The sequence below is a fragment of the Nannospalax galili genome, unplaced genomic scaffold (assembly GCF_000622305.1).
Source record: "Nannospalax galili isolate Female #2095 unplaced genomic scaffold, S.galili_v1.0 scaffold761, whole genome shotgun sequence".
Classification (NCBI taxonomy): domain Eukaryota; kingdom Metazoa; phylum Chordata; class Mammalia; order Rodentia; family Spalacidae; genus Nannospalax; species Nannospalax galili.
In genome coordinates this window covers 1,482,822-1,503,660 of record NW_008346389.1, presented here as the reverse complement: position 1 = coordinate 1,503,660, position 20,839 = coordinate 1,482,822, and the positions used below count along the sequence as shown (strand labels likewise).

General features: G+C 39.8%; 1 protein-coding gene across 22 annotated transcripts in view; it reads left to right on the top strand.

Annotated features, from left to right (window-relative positions):
• Positions 1 to 20,839, top strand: part of Trpm3 (transient receptor potential cation channel subfamily M member 3) — a 559,244-nt gene that overhangs the window by 311,245 nt on the left and 227,160 nt on the right. For 11 of the 22 annotated variants that reach the window (XM_008842762.2, XM_008842760.2, XM_008842756.2 and 8 more), the window contains exon 7: positions 7,998 to 8,072. The exons of the other annotated variants lie outside the window; for them this stretch is intronic. In XM_008842762.2, the coding sequence (XP_008840984.1) occupies positions 7,998 to 8,072 (75 nt within the window). The remainder of the gene's footprint in view (positions 1 to 7,997; positions 8,073 to 20,839) is intronic. 22 annotated transcript variants of the gene reach the window in all.

Sequence of the window (20,839 nt, the reverse complement as noted above, 5' to 3'; positions counted from 1 at the left end):
GAGAGAGAGAGAGAGAGAGAGAGAGAGAGAGAGAGAGAGAGAGAAAATATCACTAGGGAGGACTGGTAAGATTCACAATATTTAACAACCTTAAAGACATTGGTGCTCTAAATCCATAGCACAAACTGGATGCCAGTTCTGGTTCATTCTAAAATCACTTGCTATTGGGAAGTTCTTTGTGATCTTTGTGATATCTCACTTAATTAATGTTGAATATTAAGCCTGTTCTCTCCTGGATGATGCCCAAAGGCATTGTCTGTATTAGAACTCTCAGCATATTTGAAAACAGGAAATGGACCCAAGTTGACCTCTGTGCCATTGTGGCTGTTAAGAAAGCTGCTTTTCATTTGAAGAGAAACGCTGACCTGCTTAACAGGCAGAACCAACCCATGATGTAAATCAGATCAGAATTTCCAGTTCAGCAACACTTGCTCCTAGATCACTGCTTTGGATGTTTCAGGCTCACTGATTCTGTAAATATGCTCAAGGCTGGGAGCTTTCCTGTCACAGCTCTTGATGCTTAAAGAAATCCCACAGTCCACAGTTGTCAGCTAAGCTAGGGGACGAGATAAAGCCCAGAAAGGCAACTGCTTTACTCATAGGCCCATGGCAAGCCCACTCCCTGGATGACATAGCCCAGGGAACATTTTAATAAATCATAGTTCTACCAGAATAGAGTTCAGAAGTGAATACCAAAAAAATGCTAATTTTTTGTCTATAAATTACTGAAAATTATTCCAAAAGTATGAGGCAGGGCAGTAACATAAAAAGCGAGTGAATTATTCATGAACTCAGCACCATGAGACAATTTTTCTACAGAATTTACATGATATGTCTAATATATACATCTTTCATATCCCTAGACTACCGTAAATCTCATATATGAATTCACATTTTTCTCATTAAATTAGGAAACCAGTTCACTCTGGAAAGTTGGCAAAGATTAAAGAACACTGTTGACTTTCTCAACAAATCTATCAACAGCTCTGATTCCAATGCTAACATCAATGTTGTTCATAGTAAACATTCAGTAACAGTAGCTGCTTGGGTATGAAGGACATGTAAGTAATTTGGCCCAATATATTGTTATAAAAAATGTGCAAATTTAGTTTTAAAAAATTCCAACGAATCCAAATTCTTGGATTTTTTTTCCCCAGTTTTGTGAAGAATGACACTGGAATTTTGATGGGAATTGTTGAAGATTATTTTGTTAATATAGTCATTTTCATGGTGTTGTTTTTTTTGGTGTCTTGAAGTCTTCATTGTAGATGTCTTTACTTTCTTGGTTAAGTTTATTCCTAGGGACCTTTTCTGAGTTATTATGAATGAGATACATTTCCTAATTATTTCTCTGTGTGCTTGTTGCTTGTATGTATACATAAAGGCTAATGATTTTTGTACTGATTCTGTGTTTTGCAAGTTTACTGAAAGTGTTTTATTAGATCTAAGAGTTTTCTGGTGGAGTCTATAAGGTCTTTTGAATCCAGAATTGTGCTGTCTCCTGAAAGGGAAAATTTGATTTATTTACCTATTGCTTTTGCTCTAGCTAAGGCGTCAAGCACTGTATGGACTAAGAGGTAGGAGTGGACAGCCTTGTCTCCTTCCCGACTTTAAAAGAAATGTTCTCAGTTTCTCCCTATTTCATGTAATGTTGGCTATAGAGTTGTTGCATGTGACCTTCATTATTTTAAGATACATTACATCTATTCCTAATATCCCCAGGACTTTTATCATGAAGGTTTGTTGAACTTTATCAAAGGCCTTTTCTGCAAGTATCAAGATAATTTTGTGATTTCTGCTCTTGAGTGTACTTATGTGATGTACAACATTTATTGGTTTGAGTACATTGAACCAACCTTGCATCTCCTAAAGCCTACTTGATCATGATGTATGATCTCCTTAATGTGTTCCTGAATTCAGTTTTCAAGTATTTGGTTGAGAATTTTTATATCTATGTTCATCAGGGAACCTGGTCTATAATTGTCTTTTTCTTTTCTTTCCTTTTTCTTTGTATATTTATCTGTTTTGGGTATCAGAATTATGCTAGCTTCATAGACTGAATTTGGTAGTGTTCCTTCCCATCTATTTTGTGGGACCATACATTTTGTGGAACAATTGAGAAGTATTGGCATCAGATACAACTTTAAAGTCTAATAGAATCTAGTTGTGAATCCATCTGGTTTATCTACTCCTGGGCATATACCCAAAAGAACCCATACCCTACCACAGAAATATTTGCACATCCATGTTTATTGCTGCCCTATTCACAACAGCAAGGATTGAAACCAATCTAGATGTTCATCAACAGAGGAACAGGTAATGAAACTGTGGCTCATAAACACAGTGGAATTTTATTAATCTGCAAAGAAAAATTAAATTTGCAGGAAAATGGATAGATCTGAAAAGGACTCTATTAAGCAAGGTGGTGACACAAGCTCAGAAAAACAAAACCACATGTTCTCCCATGTGAGGCTCATAGATTGTAATGTGTACTTGGATGTATATAAATGAATGTAAATGGGAGCAAAGCCTAGAAAGGAGACCAAGAAAAAATAAAAAGAGGTGCTAAAGGAGTGAGGTAAAAAGGTATGGGGCACAGTAACCAGGGGAGTTTGGGGGTAGAAGGGAGGGGGAGGGGACAGGAGAATCTACTAAAACACACTTTGTTTGAAAATACCATAATGCCATCCAATATCTTGTATAATAATTTTAAAACTTTAAAGTATTTTAATTCAAAAATGTTTTTAGCATTAGTAATGCTATAAACATTTCACTATAATTGAAACAAACATGGCCTATGTCAAAAACCCCACAGGACACTTTATCCTGACATGTCTCGACACATCTCAAAACTATTTGACTTAGTTAGGATACGGGTTCTGCAGCCACAGCAATGGCCCAAAACAATAATGTGTGCACAAGACAGGTGATAACTTCTCTTTATGCGCATGTCACTCTGAACACAAATCCAGATCTGATGGCAGCCCTTGTGCAGGGGTTCAGCGCCCTCCTTTCTTTTGATGTCCACCACCATTTGTGAGGTCCCTGGGAGTTCTTCAACACATCTACACTCTGGTAATTGTATAACCTAAATGGTCAATCTATGAACAGTTTCCCTTCTGGCTCAGTGACTAAGCAAAGCCCAGCTGGCTGCCTGTGCTGCCTTCTACATTTAATGAAGTCAAAGCAAGAACTTTGAAAATAAACCTTTTCTCTCTCATACTTCATTCTTCACAAAAAATTTCTCTGCTCCATCTCTGACCACATCATTTCTCACTATTAGTTTAAAAAACACCTTGAGTGTTCCTTATCTAGAATGCTTGAGATCTGGGTTACAGATTTTTGGAAACTTGGGGGTATCAGATTTCTAGATTAGGGATGTTCAACCAGTACCAAAATTATAGCTAGCATGACTTTTTCATTCACACAAGACAGATTTCTTCAGAAAATAAATACTTTAGAAATCCCATTAGAAAATAGAGTTCATAAATTTATAAGACAGTCAAATGAAGAAAATATTAGCAGCTATGCCAGAGGGCCAATTCCGTAATATGCAAAGCATTTATAAATCAAAAAGAAAAAAATGTGTAAAGCGCTATGAGGAAATGGGCAGAACAATGTCAACAGGAAAAACAGAGGGAGGAAAAGAAATGTTCAACCTCATTTAACAACAATGAAAAATTTTAGTCTATCAAGTCGGCAAAAAGCAAAAATGTCTAATGTCAGTAAATGCACATGAAAATATGTATTCACACATTTTGGTATATGTATAAATGTGGGAACTTTATTTAGCAAACAATTTAGTTATTCATGTACTTTGAGTCTATAATTTTACCAATAGAAATTTATTCTGTATATATTTACAACATTGTTTACAATAACAAAACAGAAATAACCTAAGCTCTCATTAACCATTAAATTATATGTAGACATTCAGTGAAGTATTCTGAAATGATTATGAATACTGAAATGTCTGTTTGGGCTCACAAAGAAAAGTTAAAGCCTATTATATAATACAAGTATATGCTAAATAAATTCACATTTTTGATATATTACAGTTATGTCCTTATAAAATACACAAAAGTATACTAGTTCATAAATAGTATTTATAGTGAGACTTTGGTGGGAAAGGAAAGGCAGGAAGTGACTCTGTGCACTTTATACATTTAAGATTTCTTGAGGTTGATTTTTTATAGTAAACAAATACTGCTTTTGTCACAAAACAAGCCTTTGGAAGTAATCAGCCTATCCTGAAAGCACAGGAATTTGGTACCTTTCTCCCCTGCGTGTATGCATGTCATTCTTAAAAACAGAATTATGACACATCTATAGTAAAATGGTGCTATATGGAACCTACATCCATCACCTCACACAGTCTGCATCTCCTTCCCATTACAAGTAGCCACAACCCACTCATTTGATAACAAGCCTCACTACTGCACACTATGTTTACTGTCTTTCTCAAGTTGTATGTTATACATTAAATTTTCAATTACTCATCCAAATGTTGTGTCCTTTAGCCCACATCACTTCATTCCCCAGTCCCAGCTCTGAGTTAACCCCTATCATTCCAGGAACTCGCCTCACTATATCCAACATCCACTTTCCATGGTCTACACAGTCTTCGGTGTTTCTTCACTCCTAAGACCAAACAAAGGAGTCAAATGAGGAAATCTAAGACAAGAAAAACTGGTTAAAGACATGTGGAGACCACATTCCGAATCATATATAAAGGATATATAAATATGAGGCCAATGTAACAGATTTCGTGTTTGGATTTGATAATGGTTAAAATCAGAACCCAAAATAGAACCCAACTCTTTGAAGTTGGGGAATTATGAAACAGTCTAAACTTATTCCCAGTTCTAGACTGTAACTAGATATCCTATTATTGTAACAGGAAAACTAAAAATGCCCTACATCTTTGTCCCTATCATGAGGACAATATAGCAGACTTTACAACCATTCATTTCCCCTTTACTACACCCCTGGGCACCCCAAAGTTCAGCTCCTTTCTCCCCATTAAGGGGCAGCTCATTGGACAGCTGTTTTGTGTTGACTATTGTCCATATGCTCACTGTGAAAAAATATTTCCAGCATTCTCTTTAACTGACCATAAATTAAGATGCTTTCTTTGCAGGCAATATACATGTTAAACTTCCTCAGCTTTTCAAAATGTGGCAAAAGCCTGTTATTTAAAATATCTTTCATTCAAAATAGTGATTGCTCTCTCTGTTACATTTCCCCTCTACAATACTTCTTTGGGGCTTTTTCTTTACCAACATTTGCCTGTGTGCCTGCAATAAATAAAGCACTGTAGAGAGCAAGGTAAATCAAACATAGTTGTGTGCTTGAAGAACTTAATCTGACAAGGAAGTTAACAAAACCTTTTGTTAGAGAATGGTACCTCGAGCGCCATTCTAAATAATATACAAAGAATAGCTGGTTTAATCCTTACAACAAGCCTGAAGCGGGGGCCATTCTTTTATCAATAAGCAAACTGAAACACAAAAAAGTCAAGAAATAGACCACAGGTCAGACTGCTGCTAAATGGCAGACCCAGGAAGTCTCTCTGAGCCCACGTCTGTACTACACTCTGCTTTACAGCCTGTGTGTGCAAAGGCTGCACTACAGGGCAGCGAGTGTTCCGTGTCCTCTGTGATACAAAGTGCAGTGGAAATTCAGACAAAAATATTTCTGGGTAAAATATTCATGGGGATACCTGTCAAGTGAGAGCTGACAGGCGGAATGGGGGCAGTGCATCTGCAAGTCACACAAGTGAAGATTTTCAACAACCAGAAACTTAGAGCACTGCATGTAGTCTAAACTTGTTTTACTTTTGTTAATTTTTAATCTTCTGATGGCACAGGAAAAATTTCAGCTGCAATGTGAGAGCATGTGAATTCAAGTTCGTTTTTTTAGAAAATATACTCATCAGACTCATAAGGAAAGACACGTGTTTTCGTTTTTTCTCTTTTATTAACTTAGGGGGCTTAAGGAGATACTAAAGTAGATTATAGAATCAGAGTAAAAACAAAAAACAAAATAAAAACTGTGTTTATACATACACATAGATACAAATATCTAGATATCTAATTGCTTTCATTTTCAAAATAGAAATGCAACTTTGAAAAAGTCAAGGGTTCCACATGAATTTATGCTGTGAATTAGCTCAGCAGAGCTTTTACCTGAACCTAAACTGTAAATTCCCAATTTGTTGTTCTTTGCTCAACATCACATCGGTTTGAGGAATGTTTCTCTGTTTGGTACAGCATCCTGAGAGTTCAGAGCCATGCACCTGAGCAACGCACGTACGGTACCAACCTCGTTTCAGTACAAAATCTTTAGCCCTTTATTCCCCAGCCTCTCTAGCCATTGTCTTCTCTCTTGTCCTGGGGATGGTTACGGAAGTATCAAGACAGCCAGGGAGACAGCCGAGGCATCACCTCGTCTAGACATTTCTGTTTTCAACAATACTGCCACTCTTTACCCTGGTCTTCAGTACAGTGTTATTTAATCTTTCTAAACTTCGTTAGGATTTGCTGTAACTGCGCATAATAAACTGAAAACACCAGCATGTGATTCACTCTGCAGGAGAGGTGCAGCAAAGCCATTTTCTAATTTTTATTTATTTATTTATTTTTGTTCAGTTCCATCTACAAATGCTAATACCAAATTTCTTAGAGGGTTATATGGTTGCTATCTATTTGAAGCTTTGCTTATAATATTTAGCAAGTGGTCTAATTTCCACGTACAATTGTGGAATAGCCCGTGGAGTATGTTCTTGTAAGCTGAAACTGTGTTCTCAGAAGCATGCTAATTAGGAACTTTCTGGGAAATGTACACTTGTTACTTTTGGTTTGCTATTTTATGAAGTGTGGAGAATTTAAAGGGACAAACCCCACATCCTGTACTTTCTGGGATACTGCTTTGTGGTTTCCCAGTGAGCTCACTGTTCTGAGAAGGCAGCTTTGTCAGGTTGTGCACATTGAAGAATGGTTCAGTGAGGACCCATGAAAAGTAGGCACCATACCTCTCACCTACCCAACCCTGTTCCCAACTTCCACAAGCTGAGGCTTCTCTGGAAGTCTAGCTCAATCTGTTTTCCGTAAATGCTATTCCAGGGAAAGAACATCAGGAAGGCACAGACAGACTTGTTCCATTAGGCCAGCTTTGAAACCAAATGCTGACTCAACTATTAACCAAAGCTAGTTTATTTAGTAAGAAGCACTTCCAAAGACATGATACTATCATTGAATGTAGAGCCCAATTGGGAGGCAGAAAAGCCAGACTGGTAGGAAATCTAACATGCTGAAATAACTTTGTTGATTTTTAAAATGCATGCACATACCACGACCACCACGACGACGACCACCACCACCACCACCACCACCACACCACTCTTGGCCAAGGAGAGAAAAAGAAAGGGCAGAGTAGAAATCTATGAGTAACTAATGGTGCTCATGCCTAACTATATATTGATAATTCTTTTAAAAGTAAAATAATCAAGTAGACTAGCTCATGTAGCTCATCATTTGACAATGGAATACACATTTCTCAAAAATCACAGAAATGACTTTAAAAAGAAGAAAGGTGTGAACCTGGTTCTTGCCCTGTCCTGGATGACACAGAACCAGAAGGAGCTACAATTGTCATTATAACTGATGAAACGGCAGCTCACATTTCTTATGGATTTCCCAAGTGCTGAAGCATTGTTACAAGACCCTGATGTGAAGTCATTTCAATTCCCTCACCTCCTCATAGCTATCCTAACACAGAATACAACATGCTTCCTCCAGCAAAGGGGATGTTGGTCTTACAAAGCTGCTTATGTTTGGTTTTGAGAAAGCCTATGTAATGACTTATATAGGTCTGAATGTGCAATGTGGGCTCAGTCACACATACAAACTTATATGAATTGGGTGGTCCATCTGCTTTAATAAAATATGTGTCCAACCATTGGGTGAGGAAATTTCAAAGGTTTTATTTTTTGACAGGATGCCTGCCGTTTTTCTCCCTTGACTCCCGCTTGTTTTATTCATTTTGGGGTAGTTGCCAATTAGAACCAATTGGTAAGTATGATTAAAAAAACCTTGAATTTCCTCTCAAACTCCAACCAAGAAAATTAACCATAGAAACCTTCATTTCCTTCAAAAATTCCTAACACCACTCTCTGTGACTGCTGTTTATCTCTGTCTTTTCTAAGACATCCAGCCCCACCAGAAATTAGTGACTCCTTATCACTTGCCTCCCTAAAGATATCACATAGACTGCTTAGCAGCATGCTAAGATACTGCCAGAAGGAATTAAGCACTTTTTAAGTTCCAGACACTGTGCAATGTGTTTTCATATGTGCTGTCTCTTCTAATTCTCTCCAAACCCATCCAACATAGGAATTATATCCCTTTTTCTATAGTTCATAGAATGTCATCTCAAAGAGGTTATGCCTTTATCTTACATGCTATTAGTTGGGCAGCTGGCTACAAACTTGGGCTGATGTGGTTCCCAATCCCTTGCTCCTCCCATCCACATGCAGAAGCATTAGCTCAATCCAGAAGAAGCTCTCTAAAAGTTGGTTACCTTGGAAAGCTTAACAGCGTTGTGTCATTCAGCACCTACTGGAGCACCCATCTGATGCCAGACTCGAGTTAAGCATTGCTTTGAGTGGGTCATCAAGCAGGATTTGGGGAAGGGAATGCCGCTCAGTGGCAGCATGACGGAGAAAGAGTGTGAGCAGAAAGTGGGGAGGATGATGCAGAGGGGGCAGGTGGAGGCAGACGGACGAGCTCCTGATCCTGTACCATGGCTACAGTCCTCCTTCATGTGACTCGTGGACTTCCCTTTGTCATCCTATGCCTGAGAATATATGAAGGAGGCTGGGAAGGCAAAGGGACGTTCAATTGTCATCACTGGCATCTTTTTTGATCATTGCACCATCATCAAATGCATTGGGATAAATCATAGCATGAAATTTTCCATCATTGAGCCCATGGCTTTCCCACAAAAGGGGTGATAATTTGTGTCATAGAACCCTACCTAGGGAACTCAAGAAGTGAGAAAGAATGAATTTTACTCCCATAGACTAACAGCCCCAAGTTCAAACTTTGACTTAAATAGAAATTGAACTTCCTCTGAACAGGTTGTATGCATTTCATCTTCTATGGATGGTCTAATCTGTTCAGACCTACTTCTGTCTCAACCAAAGATTAAAAACAAGTACCAAATTATATATATCACAGTCATGAGCAGTTACTGGACACTGTGATGGTTCTGAAATTTTTCCGATGATCTCAACTCTCTGGGTTATTCGAATTTCCCCCTGCCTTTTAGAGGGTCTTCCAACTAAAGAATAATCTATGTGAAGAAAAAACAGTCTCAGCCCTTATTTCTCTTCATTTGATGAAATGACTTGGTACAAATTGGCTGTGTACCTAAAACATTAGCCTTCCTTGTTAATTAAAAGTCACTTTTTCAGTTAAAATAACTTCAAGGAACAGAGGAAATTTTAGAGAAAACAGTTTCTTGGTGTTTCTTGTCTTGTTTATCTGACTCTTTTCCAATAAAAGTAGGAACCCTCTCTTTTAGAGAAAAAAGACTTTTGCATTGGGGGTTACTTGTCGCAGGATGTGGTACCATTCTTCACACAAGTCTGAGGAAGTAAACTGCCCAGCATCAGTGATATTTGAGGTACTCCATGGAGTAAAGAACTGTGAGATCTCTTTGCAGATCTGAAAGACTTAGGTTGAAAATAATTGGGAATTTGTTCTCAAGATCAGTAAAATTTACAACTGTTGGTCAGATAAAATAGGTTCCTATCAAGACAGCAGAAGCTTCCTGATTGTACCCAGCCCCTTTCTTGTTTTACTGCTAAGTAAAAAACCTTCCATTTTCCTCTCTTTCTTTCCTAGTTTCTTTTTCTGCCATACTTCATGGACATTCTGTTCTTCCCTTCCAAGATGCTGGCAGTTTTCTTGAAATAGCAGATCCCTGAGGGGTAGGTTTTCTTCTCTCTTGATACCTGCCCTGCTGGAATTCTGTCCTCTCCTATCCCTAATGACCACAATCTACACTCTCTAAATTTCAACATAAGAATCTATTTTCCATCTAAGACTCCCCCTTCCTTGATGATCCTTAACATCCCTCCATGTTCCCCACATCTTCCCTTATTTCACTGTCTAATCCTCTGTGATAACACCATTTATTTGTCTAGAGTGATTGTCTGCCCATCTCCCTGTTCAGTCACCCATCATCACAAACCGTGAGCTTATACCAAGCAGAGCCTGTGGACTAGGCATTTTTATCATCCTGAGAACTTAGTGTAGTCCTTGGCATACACAAGTAGATGCTCAATAAATTGTTATTGTCAATGTCAGTACTTTGTTTCCCTGGCTTTATTTCAGGTTTGATTTCTAGCCTGACATAGAAACGTAAGAGGAAGGTCTTGATATTAAAAGTTCAAAAGAAAAGACAAATAAGGTAACAAGATAATAGACTCAAAAAAGAAAAATAAATGAAGATGTGTACTTTGAGCATCTCTGACTGCTGCTTTTGCATTTAGACTATGAAGTGTGGCTATGTTCCTGCTAAATCATGATTATTGTTAGATCATTTCCAACCACCAAATTTAGAGGATCTAAGAAAATATTTTGTATTAGTCAATGCCATTGTGGCTTCAGTATTTCCATTTATAGGGAAAAGAAATAGGTTTCGATTTCCCCATACTTATTCAAAGTGATAATTGCCCACGACTGCTTTTCAGTCTAGATTAGGATCAATCCATTTGGTAGCAATACATAGCTAACTTTAGAAAGTTGGACAAACATTAAATAAATGGGAAAACTTTTGCTGACTGAGTACTTTTCTGCCATAATCAACAATTCACAGTTAGATATATTTAGAGAAGATACAGTATCTCATTCTCCTGGTGTCTCATTTGCTTAAGATGGTCAGGGCTGAAGAATTTATAACACCCTTTAAAGTCCCTTCTGGGCATTTATAATAATTTTCTAATTCCTTCAAAATATTATTTGGAACATTCCAAACTCTTGACATGAATGGAAAGGCAAAATGTAATTCTTATAGCTCTGAGGAATGAGTAGAAATAGGGCCCCTGAATGTCACTAATAAAGTTATCAATGTTTTAGCAGTAAAAACATTTTAACCTTGAACTCTTGGCTCATTAACCCCTGAAAAATGAGAAAAGTAAGAGATTTCATGCCCTAGTAATGGCCAAATAAACACACAGCTGATTTTCCCCTCTTTTTGGCACCCATGGCTGAAACGAATAAGCAGCTCTTCCCATCACTGAACAGGCTGTCCCTGTTCTGCACTAGAGGCCAGATTTCCAAAGCTCTGCAGAGGTCTACAAGCCCTAGCGCAGCAGGCAAACACTCAAGTCCTACAGCACAGGCAGGGGAATCAACAACTCTAACAAGCCTTAGCATCTCCAGGTCCACATGGGGTTCTGTGGGCAATTCCTGCTGGAAAAAAAAAAAAAAAAAAGTGTGCCTTTGCCAAAACAGGAGGATGAGGACCAAAGCAGCAGCATTTCTGGTCATCACACAGATCTAAGCTGAACCCTGCCTCATTAGCAGCATTTCTCCATCCAGAGGGGAAACACAGGAAGTGCACACAGACTCTGCTGTGTGTTAGACTTTATTGTGAAACCCTGGGGGAGGCCGTGCAGCAAACAGCAATGGAACAGGCAGGGCCACATGGAAGTCTGCGTGGCCGTTCACTGCGCCCTTGTTTCCCAGCCTCAGATCCTCTATTGTTGAAATGCAACAGGGTTTGTTCTGTTTCTTTATATGTTCCATTAGTCAAATACTAAGATCTGCTGCAGTATGAATTATTGTTCATAAACTTAGATACATAATAAAATTTTTCATTAATTCAAATAAGTCAAATTCTAACATCCCCTCCATGTAATTTTGGTTAAGTTCAAACATAATCACTACCAGTTTTCTCTGCCCTAACCTTGTCACCCAATTTTCCACCACTGTTAACAAGCACATCTGTACTCTCAGCTCTTGGGAGGCTGAAGGAGGAGGGTCACAAGTCTGAAGCCAGTCTGGGGTATAGAGCAAGACCTCATCTCAGACACACAACAAACCAAAGACACACAACCTGAGACAATCAACTTACAGAGAAAAGTTTCAATTTCTTTAATTTTGACGTTAAAGTCCCGTGATGATTGGTTACATTGCATTGGGGCCCCTGTGAGGCAATGCGCCATTGTGGGAGTCATGGTGAAGCAGAACTGGTCACTTCAAGGCTAAGAAGTGAGAGAGAAAGAGAGGATGAGGGCCCACAATCTCTTTTAAGGAAAGCCTGTGCAATCTAAAGAGCTCCTAGAGGCCCCCTCTTCTTTCCATTTCAGCACCTCCCACTGCGCCATCCTGGAGACTAAGCCTTTCACACATGCGCACTTCGGGGTCCCCGCTATGGCACTCCCACGCAGACGCCTCTGCTCGCGCTCATGCTTTCAGAGCACTTAAAAAGTCTGGAAGGGCTTCCCAACGTCTCTCAGCCAAGCCTACCCTTCACAGGGTAGTTGCCGACACCTGCTGAATCGCCGAGGTCGGAAACTCTGACATTCCCAGGCCAAGTAATAAGACCAGTGGGATCCTTCTTGCATGTTCAAGTTCAGGTTCCATGGGACACTTCATACATAGCAGATCTCCTCAGACCATGCACCAACCTTATGGGACTTATGTGCAAGAAAAGAGACATCAAAAATAGGATGATAAAGTAAAATATATAGTATATTGGGTAATGATGAGAGAAATGGCAAAGCTAGAGAAGGGGTCCAAGAAGGAACTTCAGGGTTTTTGGGGGGGGCGCTGGGGGATTGGTCTTTTTGAGACAGGGTCTCCCTGTGGCCCCAGCTGGCCTAGAACTTGCTATGTAGACCAGGCTGTCCTCAAACTCACGGAGATTCACCTGCCTCTGCCTCCCAAGTGTTGGGATTGAAAGTGTGAGCCACCGTGCCCCGCAGAACTTTAGTTTTAAATACAGGGCTGGGGAGCACAGAAAAGAAAGCGGGAGGTGGAAAAACATGAGGTGAGAAGAGACTCAAGAACCGGCCTTTAGACAGTCCTAGTATTGGAGGTTGGGTAGATAAAGAGCAATCAGTAAATATGATGAAGTTAGTGAGGTGAGAGGGAAGCCAGGAGAGAGAGTTGTCCAGATGCAAGTAAAGAATGCATTTCCACAAGTAGAGATGGCCAGCTGGGCCCATGTGGCAAACAGGCAAGAAATTCTGGGAACCTGCTGATGGGTTGGGGTGTTGTGTCTTCGCCCTGTCCTGTGTTATTTACTGTCTTCCCACATCACGCCTGTCTCCATTAAAGACACCTGCCTTTCTCATTTTTCCCTTCAATGCATAGGTGATCTTTGGTTTTTCACAAAATTTGACCAGAGAGCTTATTTTCAAGTATGTTTGCTTTACAGCAGTGCTAACCAGCAAGACAAACCTGGCATAACCTGGGAAGAAGGGCACTCTAATGATTCTTTGCGAATGAGGGTAGGGAAAAACAAGTGGAGACAATCTATTTCATAACTCAAATTCTCCCAGATAATAAAAATACATTAAGTATATTCTTTACTTATAGCCAAAGCACCAAGTTAGAGAATGTACATATGTGTAGGCAATTTTCACTAGTGTAGTGAAACTCCTATTGAGATAGAGGAAATGGATTTTAAATAGTCCCAAATAGCCAGATCTAGGGGTTGAATCACAAGAGGGCCCATCTGCCAGTAAGGGCAGATACCAATCACATTCAGTGGAATGTGTGTCAATGCTGGGCTTACATAGCTGTATTCCAACTTGGTCATTTCCTATTCATTGCACATTCAGGATTAATGAACTAACAGATGTTGCCCTTCTATGAATTTCTTTTACCACATTTTTCAGACCCAGGAGTGGGCAAACTGTAGCCCAGGAGCCAAATCCAGCATCCCATCTATTTCTATGAATATTTATTGCAATACAGCCATGCTTGTTCTTAATATAGCACCTCTGGGTGTTTTGTGTTATGATCACAATGTGGAGTGCTTGCAATAGAGTCCATCTGGCCTGCAAAGATGAAAATATTCACTTATCTGACCCTTTAAGGAAAATGTCTACTGATGCTTAGGTTATACTTTAAAATAGACTTCGGGGAACATAATGCATAGGTGTTTCAATCTCCAGGAACTTTTGCTCTTATTTGCTCGAATGTGGCACATTTTATATTTCACTTATTTTAGTAGTAAAAATCACTTTTCCCTGCATCTCCATGCTAAGTCACTGGCTCTCAAAATGCAGTCCCTGGACCAGCAAGCAGCATCACCTAGAAACTGCTCTGAAACACAAATTGTCATGTATCTCTAGACCTACTGTTCAGAAACTCTGGAGGAGGGGGTCAGTCACACTTCTAAACAGCCCCCAGGTAATTCTGATGTGTGCTAAAATAAGAGCCATTGTTCTAGAGCAGACACTGGAGAGGAGAGCCAGTTCTTTGAAATGGGAATTTCTACACACCTTTTCTTGTGATCATTTTCAATGGACAAGCTACTTTTTGCACATTAAAATTGTGACTTTAAGGGCATCACTTAAGAAGTGCCACGTTCTTTCTCATAACCCTAGGACATTCCACTTTCTAGATAATGGAATTAGCCCTTATTGCAGCCAAATTTGATTTTTGATGTCATCAGTAACAAAAAAGCTGTTGGACATAGATAACAGAGTAGGATAAGGATTAAAAATGTCCATGACTAAGGGCTCAGAGTAGCCATTGCATACCCCTAGCCCATAGCTGATTCCCATTTCTCATCACCACATAGTGGATGAGTTTAAGTGATAGAGTGTGAGGCAGTATCTCTCTCTGAGAAAGAAAAGTAGCAGGGCTTTATCTCCAACACAAGGAGAGAAGAGCTTTCAACCCATTGTTTCCCGCTAATTGACTGACCCAGGAGCCTCTGTATTGTTGCCATGTTCTTTGCTTAGTGACCAAATCCTTCTCTGGTGCTTCATCCCTCTGTATGAAGTAACAGCCCTGACAATTAACAGCTGTGGTTTAGACAGAGCGAGAAAAATTGATCCCGGGAAACGGGAGGGCACCAGTCAACAAACCGGGACTCCCTCTTAATTTTTATTTACTTATTTATTTATATTTTATGTGTAAGAGTGTTCTATCTGTGTATAAGTGAACCCATGTTGTGCAATGCTTGTGAAGACTAGAAGGGGGCATAGAAGCCCCTGGAACCAGAATTATGGATAGTTGTTAGCTGCCCAGTGGGTGCTGGAAACCAGCCCCCAGTCCTCTATAAGAACAGCTAGTGCTTTTAACGACTGAGCCATCTCAACAGCCCCTTAGGATCCATTTTAAACATCACAAATTTTTAAATTTTTAATTGAATTTTTGAAATTTTTGTACAACATATTAGATCCACTCCCCTATCCACACCTCCCCTCACTGTCCCCCACCCACTTTAAGGTACTCTGAAGAAGGTGAACGCACTACACCCCACTCTTGAAAAGAACCAGATGGATAGCTAGGCACCACAGGCAGACAGATGAAAATTAAAGTATCATTTCTATGAATGATGACATTATTGGAGATAATGACATAGCATGAGGGTCACCTCCCTCACACTCCACCAGACAAGAAGCAGGATCTCCAACACCCACCTTGGCCTAACTCACTGACTCACATTGGTCTCCTGAGAAAAAGACGAAATGTAAAATCTCTTATAAAGGACTGTCTGTAGTAGCTCTCTCCAGTCAAGAAGGAGACAGTGGAGTCAGGGGTGGCCATACAAAGTGGTACAACATAGCACAAGGCAGCAGCAAGCACATCATGACTTTGAGGCCAACCTCAGCTACATAGTAAGAACCTCAAAAAAGCGGACAGCAGTAACACTAGTCAGCTATTCAGTCATTTATACAGAGAGCAGGAAAAGATGATCAAGAAGTAGAGGTTTCATACTATAGGAATCTGGAAACACGCAAGCCCAAAACCAGACAGAAGACAGTTCCCTACAATACGATCTTCCAGTTTTCACTGAGAATTTGGTCGAAGATTGATAAGACTGAACACATGTTACAGATGAATAGACAATCAGACAAAAACAAGTTTTCAATTTCCTGCTTTGGGTCAGAAATTAGACCCACAATAAGGCATCCAAAATTATCCAAATAATAACTGATCCAAAATAATCAATGTCTTTCCTTCATCTTGTATATTATAACAATAGCTGTCAATACGTTGACGGAAGCATTAAGCAGGCAGATTCAACAAAAGAGAAAGCATAGCTATGGGTCTCAAATGCTTTCTGATGGTATTCAGCCTTTTGGTTGCTGGAAGCTGCTATTCTCCTGAGTGAAAACATTCCAAAAGTTTATGTTTAGTCACCGGATGTTAAGTCAGAAAAAGGTGGGCAAGGAGTAGCTACTTGAGGCCCCAAGTAAGTCATAGTTAGGCTTTGGACCTGCAGCATTCCAAACTCTCCACATCACTAAAGTTCTGAAGTTCTACAGCAGTTGATCAGCCTTTGTAGAGTGTTCAGTTTTAAAATGCAGTTTTTCTGGGAACTTGTGTTCACATGGCACTCTGCTATTTTAGTTGTTTTGATGACCTTGTTGGTGAAGGAAGGTCATCCCTGGCCTACTGCTAAAACATATCAATCAGCGCAGTAGGAAGAAATTTTGGTTTCAATTTCAGTCACATAGCTTCTATTCATTTGAACCAAAGGAAATAATAGCCTCGTGGGCATTCTTCCAGCAAGGGGAAGAATATAAACCTTTGCTTACATCTTTCTTCCCAGTGGTCGAGATGCTTTGTCCCTGTAGCTGAGTCCAATTCTGAAAAACAGCACAGCTTCAATTTAAAAGTACAGACCGTTCAGTCTCTAGGCATCTGAGCTTTTCCAGATGTCATCCAGATGGACACGTGCAGTGGGAGCACCCACCCAGCTCATTCAGCAGGTCTCTGCTGGTCTCTAACCACTACTGAGGACCAGTAGTAAAGACCTGGAAAAGGATGGCCTAGGGCTACCTACATGGCTGTCATTTCCACTTTCATTAGGATGCATCAGTAGTATTAAAGTGTGACAGTCCCCTTGTAACTATGGATGTATTCCTATCCCTTTATCTGTACTAGTCCCAAGGTATATACCTAGTATTTGGGCGTTTTATTTGTTGTACTTCACAAGCATTTGTTTGAACTACCTTCTGAATGGAAGGCATCTGGAAACCAAGCTGTTACCACGTAAGAGGAGTGGGGAATCACTGCCAAGGAGCTTACAATTTGGTGGGGAAAAGCTATCATTAAAACAAGGCAAAATAACTGCCCAAAGATATTTTTTAAATAAGCAACAGGATCACACAGGAATGGGAAATTGATACTGCCTGAGGGAGTTCACTAAGACTTCAGGAAGTGCTAACATTTGAATGAGACTTTCACAATTGAGTTGGCGCCTCTGAGGGGTTAAAATGAAAACTACCCTTCTGCCTCATCCAAACAACGTAAGAAATAAAAGAAGTTAGGGTATAAAACTCCAAATACCACTTTTATTCCTTTTAGGAGGCAAGTGGAAGAATGTCGCTTTAGGTCCATTGATCAAGTAGGCTGAATGAATTCCAAAGTTGGGCAGAATCCCACACCAGGCCTCATCCCTTCACTTCATGCCAGGCTTCCGAGCAGGGGCCCTGGAGGATCTAGAAGATCTCCAGCTCCCCCAGGCAGGTGGACCAAGAGGAAAAGCGCCAGACTGAGCTAATCAAACACTGATATTCTCTTCAAATTTTATCGTGGACAAAGAGTTCAAGGAACTACACAGTTAAAATTCCTGCTCTTGAAGACAGATGCAGGAAAACATTCTCCTCTCTTAAAATGAGGACGGTTGGCAAGCTCAGAAACAACCCTGCGTGGTGGACCGTGAGGATGCTGTGGTGAGAACATGGTTGAGTGAAGAGAGCGCTCTGGGGAAAGTGAAGATGTGTGTGAGGGCTGGGTCTGAGAGAAGGGGAGCTTTACATATCACATTAAGGAATTTCAGCTTTCTTATAATCAGTGGAAACCCACTAGATTTTCACAAGGTTGTAGCTATGAGTAATACTTAACAGTTACACAAAGATTCACACAGAGGCCTGGATGTTATCAGAAAGTGACTTCAACAGTACAGGGAAAAACCAGTGATCACATACCAGACACTTGCATTCCTGATGTGAGGGGAATTAGAATTGATAGAATATGTGAATTTCAGGAGAGGCATAAGCTTCATTAGAGGAGGCCATAAAGACATAAATTCCTTAGAGTGGCTAATTGGTCCTAAATCAGCAGTCTGGCCTTGCTCAACCTTATCAACCGGTCACTCCCTGAACTGAGAGAGACAGTTTGTGAAGCCCACCTGTCTCCTTTAGTGCTATAGATAACTCACCCACCTGCCTGAGCAAACAGTTTTCAGAAAAGAGACCCTCAAGGACAGCAGACCCTGGCACGGAGTTAACCCTTGCAGCTGTGTGCAGCAGAGTTCCTATATAAGACCAGACTGCTCCCTCTTCGGTGCTCAGATAATCATTACTGGAGGACCAGCTGTCAGCCCTTGGCCGGATTTCCTGAATTCAGGGAGCACATTCCTTGTCTGTTGCAGGTCTGGCTCTGGTTCTTATTTCTAAACTTTAAATTCCTTCCTTTTTCTGTTCTCTTAAATCTAATAAGAATCATATCTGAGAACCTTAGTTGACTGGGGAAAGAGTAATCATGTCATAAAACATTTAAACTTTTATCGGGAAATAAGCATATTGCCTTTGAAATCATCAGGAGAGATCTAGGATGATGATTCGGTACCCCGCCTTCTTGTTCTGTGTCCCAAATTTTAGTGGTCAACTGTGTGATAGCCTCAGATTACTAAGGTAAATATGCCTGATAGAGAAAAGAGATGTCCAGATACATAACCAATGGCATAAATTTTCCAGAGATATGGAAGGTACCGTGAAAGCTTTCTCCTTTAGATAGTGTGGTTGATTAGCAAATTTATAGTACTTATTCACTGGACTTTTTAGAAAAGTTGCACAATCACACAGGTAAAAATAATTAATTCTGCCTAATGGGTGAAGGAGAGGAGACTGGTAAAGACTTAGCTTTGAACTTAGAAACAGAAAGACAAGTTTCTCCTAGAGAAGAGGTCAAAAAATCATTCCTTTAAAGGAGAAGAACTTTTGGAAGTAATTGTAATCTCCTTTAACAGATCCAAAGCAAAAATTATAATTTGAGAAGGGTTAATTAATACACATTAAAAGCAATCCCCCCACTCCCGTCCCTGTCTGCTCTTCTCTGTACAGCAGGCTAGTCTTTCCTGCTTCTGTAATCCCCTGAAGGCTCTGGTCTTTATTAATTTTGCCATGAAGCCAAAGAACTTGCATGGGCCATGTACTGAGATCCTGGCACGTCTGTAAAAGAGAGCGGGCAAAATATTTTAAAGTAAAATGAGTTAGAATGACTCTGGTTGCCTCACATTTGAGAAGACAAGGTCAGCCTTTTGATGTGGGTTTTGAAGGGTGCAGAGACTAAGATTATAGCTTTGTTTAGAAGAGTCTTCTTGTAGCCTTAGATCAATTGCATTAAAACATTCAGTCTTCAAACAACGGCCCCAAAGAAAATAATGCTGGCTTTTTCCTTTTGTGAAAGCAATATTTGCCTTACAGCCCATGGGACTGGATATGTCTTTCTATTGAAATTATTCACAGCAACACCACTTGGATGGTCTAGGAGTATATTGACATCAATAGAGTATTCCAATCAGAGGTGTCTGACCATAAGGGAATAACTCTTCCCATTAAGTCAAAAGCTAAGTTCGTTTGTAAGCACATAATATACTCATATTTTGTTTATGAGTGTTATTACTTAGAATTTACATCTCTTTTTTTCAATCCACTGCTCTCAAAAGATTTATTAATACAGCCAATGCACTGGGGAGAAAGTATTTAAGAACTAGTAAAGAAAGATCATCCACCTCAAACCAAAAGGTTTTAGACTTTTGGATAAAAGTTAAATGCACATGGCTTTCTTAATGTATTGTCAGACTTCAAAAGAGAATAGTCAAACATCAGAAGGGCATGCTTCAACATATTTGATTTTCAAAGTGTCCTTCTGATTTCAACATATAAATGTGTTCATTTTTCTTCCATCTTTATGAATAATTTATATATTTAAAATGGGAACTTTTACAAGCTTAATAAATATAAATAAGCATTTTTATATTTGTTTTGTTAACCAAAAAGCTCTTACTGAGTACTAGGCTCCGTTCTAAGTGCTTTGCAAATAATGACTCCTGTATTACTCTGATTGTCCCATGACTCAGGTATCTACTGTGTATGCTACATTGCTATGCAGAATACCAAAATATATTTTTGGTACATCTATGTACAATCAAGTTGCATTTCTCACCTTCTAGCTGATTTGCCATATAAAGTCTATCCATGCTGGCAGGGTGGGAGGGGGAGGCTGGAGGTGGACATCTGAAAGCCAATGAAAAGAAATGAGAGTCAGCGGGAAGCCAACGACAGTTAGAGTTAAGGCTGGCCATCATGGAACTGAGACCAAGGAGATGACAGATTCTGCCCAGATTTAGACAGGCAGCCCAGGGTCCAAAAAAAAATAGTCTCCTCTGAGAATGTCCAGGATATAAGGTAGGAATTAAAGACATGGAATAAGATCCTTCCAGGAGAGCCACTGAAGTCAAAACAAGACCCAAGTTTGGAGAGAATTTACCGGGCAGAGAAGAGGCCCAGCTCTCTAAGAAACAAATGAAGTTACCCACCAAGGAGGTGGGGGAGGTGGCTCTCTTTGCCCTT